The 14,941-nt window shown below is 44.8% G+C and overlaps 1 protein-coding gene across 1 annotated transcript; it reads right to left on the reverse strand.

Moving 5' to 3' along the window:
- Positions 1-1,209: 1,209 nt before the first annotated feature.
- Positions 1,210-2,145, reverse strand: LOC141051710 (olfactory receptor 6C1-like). Its single transcript, XM_073548694.1, has one exon. It carries the CDS (start codon positions 2,143-2,145, stop codon positions 1,210-1,212), a length of 936 nt encoding a protein of 311 aa, XP_073404795.1.
- Between the last annotated feature and the right edge of the window lie 12,796 nt (positions 2,146-14,941).

Here is a 14,941-nt window from a genome sequence, read left to right on the forward strand (position 1 = left end):
CCTTCATTCACCCAGACTTCCTTGTGAATGACTAACACACAATATCACCAACAGTGATTGAACATACCTGGCTCCCTTTTATAGAGCCTAACACCTGATTTGTAATTAAGTGCACATTAAACCAAAGAAACTAAAGTGCACTACTGCTCACCACCACCGGGGCAACTTAGAATGAACGACACCACGTGTAATAATTCTAATGGCCACCGGGGGCAATCAACCCACTTTGGCACCAAGCCAAAGGAAAAAAAGTTCACTTTGTGCATTTAAACTGTCAGATCCACCTTGGATCATGACATTGTATTTCTGGCAGGATGTTTAGGGTCCTTGTTCTGCTAGAAGGTGAACCTACGCCTCTGTCTCAAGGTTTTTGCAGCCACTAACAGGTTGTCCTGAAGGATTTCCCTGTATTTAGCTCTATCCATCTTCACATCAACTCTGACCAGATTCCCTGTCCCTGCTGAAGAAAAGCCTCCCCACAGCATGATGCTGTCACCACGTTTCACAGTGGGGACGGTGTTTTTCGTAACATATAGCGTTTTGCATTTAGTCACAAAAGTTCTACTTTGGTCTCATCTGACCAGAGCATCTACTTCCACGTGTTAGCTTTGTCCCCTACATGACATCCATCCAATGTCACTGAACTAGATCTAGTTTGCATAAAAGATTGGGCAAAATTGGCAGCCTTTACTGTAGATGTGCGAAGCTGGTAGAGACATACTCCAGAAAACTTACATTGGTAATTGCAGTGAAAGGTGGTCCTACAAAATATTGACTAAATGCATGTTATTATTATCAGATTTATGTATCATTTCCTTTATACTTCACAAATAGTTGCGGGTTAGTGTTGGTAGAAATTTAACTTCCAGTAAAATACCTTTAAGTTTGTGTGTGTAACGTAAAAAAATGTGGAAACATTCACAGGTTATGAATAACTTTTTTAAGACTATGCAACAAGCCTTTATAAAACTTTTTTTTTTATGGTGCAAAAAATAGATAAAACAAAAGTTATACATTCTATGTTGAAAATGATGCCCTATAATATACAATTTTGGGAATAAAACAAGTTCTCATCTGGCTACTGATCCAGAGCCTGATTTATGTGTTTTTACTCTGTGCATTGCTAGTCTTTTCCATATCAGCAGAACATACAGAGATGTAGACATACATTGTCTACCTTTCCTGCTCTTCATCGTCGTCATCATCCAGTTATATGGTCATTCGTACCCATCTACGTTTCAGTGCGGATTTGACATCTTGGTTTTTCAGGCTGTAGATCAGTGGGTTCAACATGGGGACGGCAGCTGTGTTGAACAAGGAGAAAAGCTTGTTGGATTCCAAAGTGTCCGTTGAAGCCGGTCTAAGATACTGGCAGACAAGTGTCAAGTACAGAAGTATGACCACGGTGAGGTGTGAAGAACACGTGTAGAAAGCCTTGTGCTTCCCTACAGTTGAGCTGATGCTCACTATGGTACGGATAATGAAGATGTAAGGGATAAATGTGAGGACAAAGGGGAAGGTGGAAAGGAAGAGTCCGCAGATGAACATCAAAAAGTCAGAGAGGGATGTATCGTTACAGGAAAGTTTCACTAGAGGGACAATGTCACAGAAGAAGTGGTTTATTTCATTAGAATTATAACAAGTGAATCTGGATATTAGAACAACGTGAGGTAGAGATTCCACAAAGCCCAAAACCCAACAGACAATGGCCAGCATAGAGCAGACGCTTCGGTTCATGACTGTGGAATAGCGCAGCGGGTTACAGATGGCGACGTAGCGATCGTAACTCATGGCTGTGAGTATCAGTAATTCATTGCACACTAGAGATGTGAAGATGAACATCTGAACCAAACATGACAGGACAGAAACGGTCTTGTCACCAGATAAAAAGCTAACGAGGATCTTATGAAGAGTGACCGTGCTGGAAGATATGTCCAAGATGGACAGGTTGCACAAGAAGAAGTACATGGGGGTATGGAGCTGAAGGTCTGCACACACCAGGTGTAGGATGGTCATATTACCACCAACGGTAATAAGATAAATAAGAAGGACCAAGAGGAAGATTGGCACCTGAAGCGTCGGGACATCAGAAATGCCCTTAATAATGAAGAAAGTGGTCAGTACTGTATGATTTGCTGCATTCATTGGTCCCAATGATCGAGAAATTCTGAAAATAGAAAATACTTGCCGATAAATTTGTAATGCAAATCGTAGACAGTCGGCCATGGGTATTCGAAAATCTCTGACAGCAATATCACAGACTGAGAAGAGATCTATGATTATAAAAGTTTACAGATTACATTAAAAAACTACAATAAAATCATGTAAAAAAACAAGGACATCACAAGAAAGTATAGACCATCTGATCGTAATTTTATGTGACTTTCAATATATGGAAATGTATATGACATAAAAAAAATTATAAATAATAAGTGCTAATGCAATCAATTATTCCTATGTGTCAATCATTTGACCGCAATTAGTATATGACATAAAGCTCTGCTCTACTCAACCACTCTCCCTGTAGTATCACGGTTTCTGCACCTCATACAGTACTAATCAACCTATTTCCATTGAATAAACATAAGGAATAGTGAGTCTGTATGTTAGTTTTTACCTGGATGTATAGAAACTAGTGCACAATATGGAGTTGATACGAGCAGCATGGTCTTATTTTTCCCCTGGTTACCCCACTATAATTATTTCTTATCTCATATACATTTCCGTACATTGGAAGTCTGCACTTTCTTGAGATGTCCTTGATTTTACGTGATTTTATTGTAATTTTTTATGCAATCTTTATAACAATGAATTCTGAGGGTACAAAAGCTCTGCACAACCCAGTCTTGAATGGAGCGGAGGCACTCATGCATGAATTCCACTCCATCTATTGTCTATGTGACTTCTGGAATTAGCAAACAGTTGCACTCAGCTTTCTCTGGCAGTCCCATAGACAAAGAATGGAGCAGAGGTCGAGTATGTGTACCTCTGTGCTCCATTCAAGATTGGTTTCTGAAAAGTCAGGTTCTTGGGATCACTAAGGGTCCCAGCAGTCAGGACCCCAGCAATCAGTAAGTTAGGATAGGGTATAGCTTTTTATTCTGGAAATACCAAGTGCTAAATGCTTGTATCCTGACTAACTGTTAGGTGCTTTGTTAATGTTTCTTAAATTGGAGACCAACAGTTTATGCTGGCCATAAATCTGTCAGCATTATGTCCTGTCAGTGGTCAGAGATACAACTGTGGTGTCAAAGAAACAAGATCGTTTTATTATCAAGCTTCTCCCGACGGAGCTCTGTAGGACTGACGTGTCTCTCCCTTTTGGCACTGAGCTGCTCATGTCCAAATTCGGTAAGACTCACACAGCTTTGGACTGGGATGCCAAGGGCCCACCAGTAACATTGACTTTAGGGGCCCACTTTTCACCTGCATACAAATATTACACTCCCCTCATTCATAATTGTACCTATATCTCTAAATAATAATAATATTAGGCGTCGGATTCCTGTAGCTACACAGCAGGAGTCCAGAGCCTCACATACTGCTTTGCAGCAAGTCATTTCTGAGGCTAAGTCCCGCTGCCGCTCCACTGAGCATGCTCATGAGACGATCTCCCATTGGCCCTCGGGAGTCACGTGCTCAGGTCCTTCCCCTGATCTGATTGGTCCATCTCAGAGATCTGGAAGGTCCCGGCAGCGCACGGCTATAAAAGGACCGCATGGCCGTTCGGCCATGCGCTAGTATAGACATTACTTGCTAGATGTGTGAATGGTGACGGATGTATGACTCTGGTGACTGACTCATTTGAAACCCCTTCCCTCTGATATTACTCATGTAGATAGGGAATTAGTTCAGCAGTCAGCGCCAGTCAGTGGCAAGCCTTACACTGTGCACACCGCGCCTCTACACTAGCGGCCGATGGGGCTACTCCACACGGCACTTTCGTCTCGCGGCAGTGTTCTTCGCCGCGCTGCAGTTGCAGCTCTCTTTGGCGCCCGCAATAGCGACGCCGCACACACGGTAGGTCTAGACGGATGCAGCTCCTCTGCCTTTGGTCCTGCACCTGTGACCTGATACCGTGTGTGCATATATCTGAGACCTGTGATGCTAACAGGCTCACAATTTTTGTGTTTACCCCTACTGGCATCTCTGTGATTAAACAGTGATTGCCCTGCGCACATGGGTGACGTTTAACCCTGTGCACATTATACCACCATATAGCACGTCTGCCATTACTCAGCAACAGTTATAACACCTTCTGCACGGTGGACCCCGAGCGGCGAACACACTTTATTATTTATTTTATTTAGTGCGTTCCGCCGTTCCTAACATATAAGCTAGGTAGTTTGGTTAATGAATGATGAGATGCTGCTTTTTTCTGTACAGATTAAATCAAGTCAATTATACTAAATACTAACCATATAGTGGGGTTGGGGGCCCAGATTTGCACAGGGGCCCACCGGGGGATCCCCCTGTTACCCTGTGGGCCAGTCCGAGCCTGGACTCACAGGTCTCTTCCTTTCGGCATCGAGATTCTCCCATCTGAGCTCGTTGGACTGACAGGTCTCTCCCTTTTAGCATCGAGCTTCTCCTGACAGAGCTCAGTGGGACTGACAGTTCTCTCCTTTTTGGCATCGAGCTTTTCCCGACAGAGCTCAGTGGGACTGACTGTTCTCTCCTTTTTGGCATCGAGCTTTTCCCTACCGAGCTCAGTGGAACTGACAGGTCTCTCCCTTTTGGCATCGGGCTTCTCCTGACCCAGCTCGGTGGGACTGACAGTTCTCTACCTTTTGGCATTGAGCTTCTCCCGCCCGAGGTCAGTGGGACTGACAGGTCTCTCCCTTTATAGCACTTTATGGACTCTTCCCACTGAACCACTGCCTATCTCTAAAACTACGTTTTCTTAAAATGCCATAGTGTTTCAGAGTAAAACATAGCATTCTGTAATCAAGGCATTTCATGCTGCCCATGATTCGGGGCTTATTAAAACTATAGACATGTTCCCTTTAAATTGACCCCGTGCATGCAGAATTGATATCAGAGCCTGGTAGTGTTCAATTAGTACTTAGGCTCTAAGGTGCAAACAGGTTATTAGTCCGTAGCCATTAATTTATTAGACAGTGGGAAAGAAAAGCTGACCCGTAATTCACTGGTAGGCTGCAGGCTGGTGACTTGCATACAGATTTTCAGCCCTAGCGTCTGATCTATTAATTTCTGAAAAAGCATTCCTTAAGCTGACTGTTGTGAATTCGCTTTCTGGCCTACCTCTGGTTACTACTGAAGGTAGTGGAGCTGGTCAAATTGACAGAGGGGTTGTGAGTTCTCTTTCTGGGTTCCCTCTGGTGGTTACTGGAGGTAATGGAGCTGATCTGATTAACAGAGGCTTGCCACCTGATAATGAGGACGACGATTGGAGATCTGGGGTTTCAGACTGGATTTAAGACAGCCGACTCCCTCTATCCCTGCTGGTGATTTTTTCCTGCCTCCTGAGGTCTTAGTTTCCAGCTCAGTCCCTGCATGCTCAGCTAAGTGTTCTTTTGCTATTCTGTTCACATTTGATCTGGTTTTGTCTATTTCAGTTTTGTGTGGGTCAGCCAGCTCCGGCGGGGGCTGTGCTGAATCATCATCCATATGTTGCCCCGCTCCGTCTGCAATAAGCTCCATGTGATTCATGACCTCTTTACCTCTCGTAACTTTTCCTTCCATGGCCTCACCGAAACATGGCTGACACCCTCCGACACCGCCTCCGCTGCTGCGCTATGTTACGGTGGCCTCCACTTTACCCACAGTCCTCGCCCTGGCAACAGACATGGTGGAGGAGTGGGCCTTCTCCTTTTTTCCAACTGCACCTTCAGCCCAATCCCACCTCTTCCCTCCCTTGTCCTCCCCTCTTTTGAAGTCGACTCTGTCCGCATCTATTCTCCCTTCATCCTCCAAGTGGCCGTCATATACTGACCTCCAGGCCCAACCACTTCCTTTATTGACCAATTCTCAACCTGGCTCCTTCACTTTCTCTCTGCTGACATTCCCACCATCATCATGGGTGACTTCAACATCCCCATTGACACCCACCAGTCGGCAGCCTCTAAACTCCTCTCCCTTACTTCATCCTTTGGACTTACTCAGTGGTCCTCCTCAGCCACCCACACAGATGGACATACATTAGACCTGGTCTTCACCTGCCTCTGCTCTCTTTCTAACTTCACCACCTCCCCTCTCCCTTTATCTGACCACCATCTGCTCACTTTCTCATCCCTGTCCTCCTCACCTGTCACCCACGTCCAGCAGCACGCGCACCCCCCACAGAAACCTCGCACATCTAGACACTCGCACACTCTCTGACTCTATTCTACCACTGTCCTCCATAGCTTCACTCCACGACACTGCCACTGCCACTAGTTTCTACAATGCCACTCTTGCATCAGCCATCGACTCAGTCGTACCTGTCATACATAACAGAGTGCGACGAACCAATAGACAACCCTGGCACAATAACACCACTAAAAAGCTTCGGCAAGCATCCAGAATTGCAGAACAGCGCTGGAAGAAAACACATTTGCAAGACGACTTCACTGCACTCAAAGAAGCAACACTTAAATTCAAATCAGCTCTCACCTCTGCTAAACAGGCCTTCTTTACATCCCTTGTATCTTGCTTATCCCATAACCCCAAACAGTTGTTCAATACTTTTAACTCCCTCCTCCGCCCACCACTGTCACCTCCAACTTCCCTAATCTCCGCCGAGGACTTTGCCGCACACTTCAAAAACAAGATAGACCAAACACGACCAGTCTTTATTGTCCAACCACCTCAACCCCTTTGTATACCAGACCAATGCCCAAACCCCATAACCTCTCTCTCCAACATCACTGAAGAGGAGCTTAATCGCCTCTTCTCCAAATCGCACCTCACAACCTGTGCACTTGACCCCATCCCATCTCACCTCCTCCCCAACCTCACCACCACACTTATCCCATCCCTAACCCACCTCTTCAACTTATCACTAACTTCTGGTACCTTCCCTTCTGCTTTCAAACATGCCACAATCACACCTATCCTTAAAAAGCCAACCCTTGAGCCAACAGCCAAGTCCAGCTATCGCCCAATATTGCTGCTCCCATTCGCTTCTAAACTCCTGGAGCAGCATGTCCACACTGAACTTTCCTCCCACCACTCATCTAACTTGCTCTTTGACAATCTTCAATCTGGCTTCCGCCCCCATCATTCCACTGAGACAGCCCTGACCAAAATTACCAACAACCTACATACAGCCAAAGCTAACGGACAATACTCTATACTCCTACTTCTAGACCTGTCCTCTACTTTCGAAACAGTTGACCACTGCCTCCTACTACAGATCCTCTCCTCCTTTGGCATCAAAGACCTCGCCCTATCCTGGATCTCCTCATACCTTTCCAACCGCACATTCAGCGTCTCCCACTCCCACACTAACTCCTCATCCCAACCTCTGTCTGTTGGAGTCCCACAAGGCTCTGTTCTAGGACCCCTACTCTTCTCAATCTACACACTTGGTCTGGGGCCCCAGCCACCCACACAGATGGACACACAATAGACCTGGTTCTTCACCCGTCTCTGCTCTCTTTCTAACTTCACCAACTCCCCTCTCCCTCTATCTGACCATCATCTACTCACTTTCTCATCCCTGTCCTCCTCACCTGGCACCCATGTCCAGCAACACGCACACTCCCACAGAAAGCTTGCACACAGACACCCACGCGCTCTCTGACTCTATTTTATCACTGGCAACAATATCCTCACTCCATGACACAGACTGTGCCACTGCTTTCTACAATGCCACTCTCGCATCAGCTATTGACACGGTTGCCCCTCTCGATCATGGCAGAATGCGACGTATCAACAGACAACCCTGGCACAATATCACCACTAAAAAGCTCCGGCAAGTGTCCAGGATTGCAGAGCGGCGCTGGAAGAAAACAAATTCGCAAGATGACTTCACCACATTCAAACAGGCAACACTCGATTTCAAATCTGCCCTCACCTCTGCTAAACAGGCCTACTTCACAACCCTCGTATCTTCCCTATCTTACAACCCAGTTATTCAAAACTTTGAACTCCCTCCTCCGCCCACCACTGCCTCCTCCAACCTCCCTCATCTCTGCCGAGGACTTTGCCACACACTTCAAAAACAAGATTGACCAAACAAGGCAAGTCTTCATGACTCAACCACCACAACCCCTTTGTATACCAGACCAATGCCCAAACCCGATAACCTCACTCTCCAACATCACTGAAGGGGAGCTTAATCGCCTATTCTCCAAATCGCACCTCACAACCTGTGCACTTGACCCCATCCCATCCCACCTCCTCCCCAACCTCACCACCACACTTATCCCATCCCTAACCCACCTCTTCAACCTATCACTAACGTCCGGTACCTTCCCTTCTGCTTTCAAGCATGCCACAATCACGCCTATCCTTAAAAAGCCAACCCTCGACCCAACCGCTATGTCCAGCTATCGCCCAATATCATTGCTTCCATTCGCTTCCAAACTCCTGGAACAGCACGTCCACGCTGAACTTTCCTCCCACCTATCATCTAACTTGCTCTTTGACAATCTACAACCTGGTTTCCGCCCCCATCACTCCACTGAGACAGCCCTGACCAAACAGCCAAATCAAATGGACAATACTCTATACTCCTGATTCTAGACCTGTCCTCTGCATTTGACACAGTTGACCACTGCCTCCTACTACAGATCCTCTCCTCCTTCGGCATCAAAGGCCTTGCCCTATCCTGGATCTCCTCACACCTTTCCAACTGCACATTCAGCGTCTCCCACTCCCACACCACCTCCTCATCCCACCCTCTCTCTGTTGGAGTCCCCCAAGGCTCTGTTTTAGGAACCCTACTCTTCTCAATCTATACACTTGGTCTGGGGCAACTCAAAGTCCCACAGATTCCACTACCACCTTTATGCTGATGACACTCAGATCTACCTCTCTGGCCCAGATGTCACCTCTCTGCTCTCCAGAATCCCAGAGTGTCTATCAGCCATATCCTCCTTCTTCTCCTCTCGCTTCCTCAAACTCAATGTAGACAAATCTGAACTCATCATCTTTCCTCCATCTCACAGATCTTCCTTACCCGACCTAGCTATAACAATTAATGACTTAATGACATCACGCTTTTCCCAGTACCAGAAGTCCGCTGCCTCGGAGTAACCTTTGACTCTGCCCTGTCCTTCAAACCGCACATCCAAGCTCTTTCTACCTCCTGTCGCCTCCAGCTCAAAAATATTTCCAGAATCCGTCCTTTCCTCAACCCTCAATCTACTAAAATGCTTGTGCATGCCCTCATCATCTCCCGCCTCGACTACTGCAACATCCTTTTCTGTGGTCTCCCTGCTAACACCCTCGCACCTCTCCAGTCCATCCTTAACTCTGCCGCCCGACTAATTCATCTCTCTCCTCGCTCCTCCTCCGCTTCTCCCCTCTGCAAATCTCTTCACTGGCTCCCATTCCCTCAGCGTATCCAGTTCAAATTACTAATACTGACCTACAAGGCCATCTACAACCTGTCTCCTCCATACATCTCTGAACTAATCTCCAGATACCTTCCCTCAAGGAATCTCCGGTCCTCCCAAGACCTCCTTCTCTCCTCTACACTTATTCGCTCCTCACCCAACCGCCTCCAAGACTTCTCCCGAATAGCCCCCATCCTCTGGAATTCCCTGCCCCAACACGTCCGGTTATCAACCACACTCGGATCCTTCAGACGGAACCTGAAAACCCACCTCTTCAGGAAAGCCTACAGCCGGCAGTGATCCCCGCTGCCTCAGAGAGCTACTGCCTCACCATCACTGGAACTGCTGTAACCCCCCAACCTACTGTCTCCTTCCCCACCATCTTGTAGCATGTAAGCCCATAAGGGCAGGGTCCTCTCTCCCCTCTATATCAGTCTGTGATTGTTAGTTTGCTGTAAGTGATATCTGTAATCTGTATGTAACCCCTTCTCATGAACAGCACCATGGAACCAATGGTGCTATATAAATAAATAATAATAATAATAATTTTACCGCTTGTGCCAGTTTGTTTTTGTCCCTTATTAGCTTGGCCTCTTTTTGCTCTGCTTTCAGAATATACCAGAGTGCTGATAGAGTGGGCAAAGTCGTGCGACTTCAGTATTTTTTGCATCAGACGTGTTGGGCTTTTTTGCAGGGTTTTTTGCGTGATTGCAGACAGTGTCTTTCCTTTCCTGTCCTGTCTAGTCAGTGTGGGCCCCATCGTATGCTCAGTCTATTTTCCTACCTGCGTTTGTGTTGTCATCTTGTCTCACCGACAGTATATGTTTGGGGGCTATCTATTCCTTTGGGGTCTGCTCTGGGGCAGTTTAGCTTTCTCCTTTCTTGCTTTAGGCTTAGTTAGCTCTCTTGCTGTGCCGATGCGTCTAGGATCATCGTAGGCACGCTCCACGGCTACTGCTAGTTGTGTGGATAGGTTCAGGGGTCTGCAATCCACTTAGTTTCCAACCTCTCTGGTTTTCTATGGCTTAGCTTGGGCTTGCTCTCCTCCTCGGTGACCCAATCATAACAGCTGACCTTGTTTCTGCAGACTGCTTGAAGATTGTCCATAAAGACTGCAATCAAGGGCAAGAAAATATATGACTGTAGCTTCATGAATGGTGTTGCTCCTGAAAACAAAAATCACTTTGGCTGCAGAACAAAAACTTTGATGAACGGACTAGTTGAAAAGGTGACATCCTAGAAAGGTGCCACGTGGACAGATCTAGGACCAGGCACCTGTGTAGAGGACTAGCCCCTTTCCAAAGGAGTAACACATCAGGAAGCACTCGGCTTGGTCAGATGTGTAGCTGACATGGAGAATTAATGGTCGCTCTATTTGCTTTTGAAGTTAATGGTGGAGTGTAATGTTGAGTGCTCTTTGGTGACTGCTTGACGTGTAATTTTCTGCGTTTTAGGAGCAGCTGCTTGGGACATTAATGGTGGGCATTGTGGTTCATGCCAATGAAGGCGCTAAGGCTTTTACTGTATGTATAAGGCTATAAAACTGTTTGACAGTGAAGGTAATCAATGAATGGAACAGGCTGCCTCGAGAGGTGGTGAGTTCTCCTTCAATGGAAGTCTTCAGAGGCTGGACAGACATCTGTCTGGGATGATTTAGTGAATCCTACACTGAGCAGGGGGGTTGGACACGATGACCCAGGAGGTCCCTTCCAACTCTACCATTCTATGAGTCTATGCAGGTACGGACTGGGGCTGAAATTCAGCCCTGGCATTTGAAATCATACAGGCTCATCATGTCCCCGTCCCCATGCACCAGATGGGATATATTACTACTAATATTACCCTGGATGGAGGAAAGAAAGATTTACTACAAGACATTTATTTCTAAGTAATGATACACATAGCCTGCTGGGGTAAGTGACGAAGTCAGCGACTTTGTGCTCCATCACAACTTTTAACACTAGGGGTGTCTTGAGAACACCGATTCTTCTAACAACATAGCAGACAAGGCAGCCCACGACCAGACAGGCCCTTCTGACATTTACCAGAATTGCCAGATGACCAGTCCGGCCCTGAGTCTATGTGTGGGGTAATATAGCAGGCATTCATTGGGAAAATATGGTAAATACTGTTTGTTAGCATGATGGCTAGTGTTAATTTGGGTAATATGAGGTGGAACTTATGGACGTATGCTAGTGGACTGTGCACTTTCACATAATTATCTTGAATGCCAAAAGAGCGCATCCTGTCTGTGCCTATGTAAAGCAATGATAAAAGATCTCCAGCATTAGCCATCCCACTGCTTTTTGCCTATAGAGAATGCATGACTGTCCAGAAAACTGCAGCAGAACTCTATGCAAGTGAATGGGGTCGAGCCGCATTGCTGTGGACAACTGATGGCCAGGAGCACAACTATATGAAGGCAGCACTAATATAATATATAATATATTTGGGTCTTGGTACAAAGTTTATGATATCAACAACCCTTAAAGAGAACCTGATAGCAGCTTTTTCGGAGTGCAACCAGTAGCGATATATAATAAAAAAAGGGGGGGAGGCCAGCGCTACCTATGGTCAGAACGCTATACATAAAGTTCATATGCACATAATGATTTCTAACTGTACTTGATCAATTCTTTGAGCCACCCCAAGGCATTCTCATATGGGGCAGTCCTACTCTACGTTTTTTATATTCGCTGTGCCATTACGGCCTCCTAAATGTATTAAAAACAAGACTGTATAAAATGCAAACGTACCCGAAGCATTTCTGAATCACTGCCATGGCACCAGAAAGGCAAGCGCAGATAATGGCCGACCAGGTCCGGACATGGACATTCCATATCTGACCTCCACACTGCCAGACCAGCAACCACAGATGAAGGGTGAAACAGGCCCAGACACAGGTGCATAATCAAATAGAACCTGGGGCAGGGCAGGGCTGCTGTGTGTACAGCAGCCTAGATCAATCACAATAAAGACAGATAGAATGGACTGCCCCATATGAGAATGCCTTGGCATGTTGGCATGGCGGGGTGGCTCAAAGAATTGATCAATTGTTTGCTAAATGTCTCATTTTAAAGTACAGTTAGAAATCAATATGTGCATATGCACTTTATGCATTGCGTTCTGACCATAGGCAGCGCTGGCTTCTCCCCTTTTTTATTGGATGTTGGTTTGTGGCTGACCACTGTTTGCCGTGCGCGCTGGGTTATGCACGCCATTCTTTCTGTCTTTATTGTGATTGATCTAGGCTGCTGTACACACATACAGCAGCCCTGCCCTGCCGCAGGCTCTATTTGATTGTGCACCTGTGTCTGGGCCTGTATCACCCTTCATCTGTGGTGCTGGTCAGGCAGTGTGAAGGTTAGATCTGAAATGTCCATGTCTGGACCTGGTCAGCCTTTATCTGTGCTCACCCTTTCTGGCACCATGGGAGTGATTCAGAAACGCTTCAGGTACATTTTGCATTTAATATAATCTTGCTTTTAATACATTTAGGAGGCCGTAATGGCACAGCGAATATAAAAAACATAGAGTAGGACTTCCCCCATATAAGAATGCCTTGGCGTGGCAGGGTGGCTCAAAGAATTGATCAATTGTTTGGTAAATGTCTCATTTTAAAGTACAGTTAGAAATCAATATGTGCATATGCACTTTATGTATTGCGTTCTCACCATAGGCAGCGCTGGCTTCTCCCCTTTTTTAGGAGCGATATATAGGTCAGTGTTCAACAGTTAGGCCAGAGTTACACAACCATAGATTCTATTATCTGAGAGAATCAGGTCCATCCGAGTTTTCTCAGAGTGTCAGCATAGTGTGATCTGAATGATAGAATTGGAGCACAGTGAGGAACAGGTGGAGAACAACATTTCTCCATTCTGTGTGTCATCGGAAATGGGACTGCACTTTTTTATCCATTAAAATCCAGACCAGCGGTCTTAGACCAATTTCAGGATTTAATTGAACAGGAATTAGTTGACCTTAATAAATTTAATATGGAATCTAAAAATAAATATTATAATTTAACTAAAAGGGAGAAAAAAGCACTTAAAGACTTGCATAATAATCAGGATCTCATAGTAAGGCAGTCAGACAAAGGTGGTAGCATAGTGCTTTTAGATGCTGGATTGTACAAAAAACTGAATTTGGTAGATTTGGAAAATAAGGACACCTATCTTGAACTAAGTTCTAATCCTACTGATGAGTATAATTCATTGCTTCATAATTTGTTGCTGGAAGGTGTTCATATGAATGTTTTGGATGACAGATTGGCCGAATTTTTGAAAAATGATCATCCTGTCACTCCAATCTATCATTCATAAATTCATAAAGATGTATTCCCTCCCGCTATGAGACCAATAGTTGCAGGTAATGGTTCCATAGGGGAAAGATTGGGATCTTGGGTGGACCATTACCTGCAACCTTTGGTGCAAAACACACCTAGCTACATACGTGATTCCAAATATGTAACTGCAGTTTTTGATCATTTCCATTGGAAGGAGGAATATGCATGGTTAACATGCGATGTAGTGAGTCTATATCCATCAATCCATCACTCTGTGGCATTATCTAGTTTGACATATTATCTGGACACATATTCTACCTACAGTAATGACATAACATTTTTTTGATATCTGCCGTGGATTTTTTGTTAAACCATAATTATTTTAGTTTTGATAATAGATTTTTCAAACAGCTGAAAGGCGTCATTATGGGCGTGAAATTTTCGCCTTCCTTAGCCAACATTGTTATGCTCAAATGGGAAGAAAGTCATATTTATGACGATAATAATGATATATGCAAACATATTGTTTGGTACGGTCGTTACATAGACGATCTGATCTTAATATGGAGAGGCACACAAAAGGAGGCTGAAAAATTCGTAGATTATATCAATGACAATGAATATCATCTGAAATTTACTTATTCTTTTCAGAAAAAAAATACTAATCTTTTGGATCTGAATCTCAGAGGTAATGTATCTAAGCATACCGTTGAGATCACTCCCTATAGAAAGCCAACTTCAAGTAATTCTATTCTTAGGGCCAACTCTTGCCATCCAAAACATGTCTTAAAAAATATTCCATATGGTGAGCTTATTAGGATAAGACGCAATTGTTCTGAAAATGATGCATTTTTGGCAGAAACAGAGAAAACCTGTGAGCGACTTTCACAAAGCGGATATCCTAAATGGAATTTAGATAATGCACGTGAAAGAATTCTACAGACAGATCGTAAAAATTTATTAACAACCAAAAAAGCTAGATTTATTCAGAATAATTCACATAAAAATAAAAAGAACTATAATAATAATGTAGTATTCAGTACTCCTTAAAGCTTGCAATATGGACAAATTGTAGATATCATTAAAAAACATTTACCAATGCTAAAACAAGATGACAGATTGAAACAAATATTAACGCATAGTGACATCA

Source organism: Dendrobates tinctorius, unplaced genomic scaffold, assembly GCF_039654945.1.
Source record: "Dendrobates tinctorius isolate UK_male_01 unplaced genomic scaffold, ASM3965494v1 ptg000158l, whole genome shotgun sequence".
Lineage (NCBI taxonomy): Eukaryota > Metazoa > Chordata > Amphibia > Anura > Dendrobatidae > Dendrobates > Dendrobates tinctorius.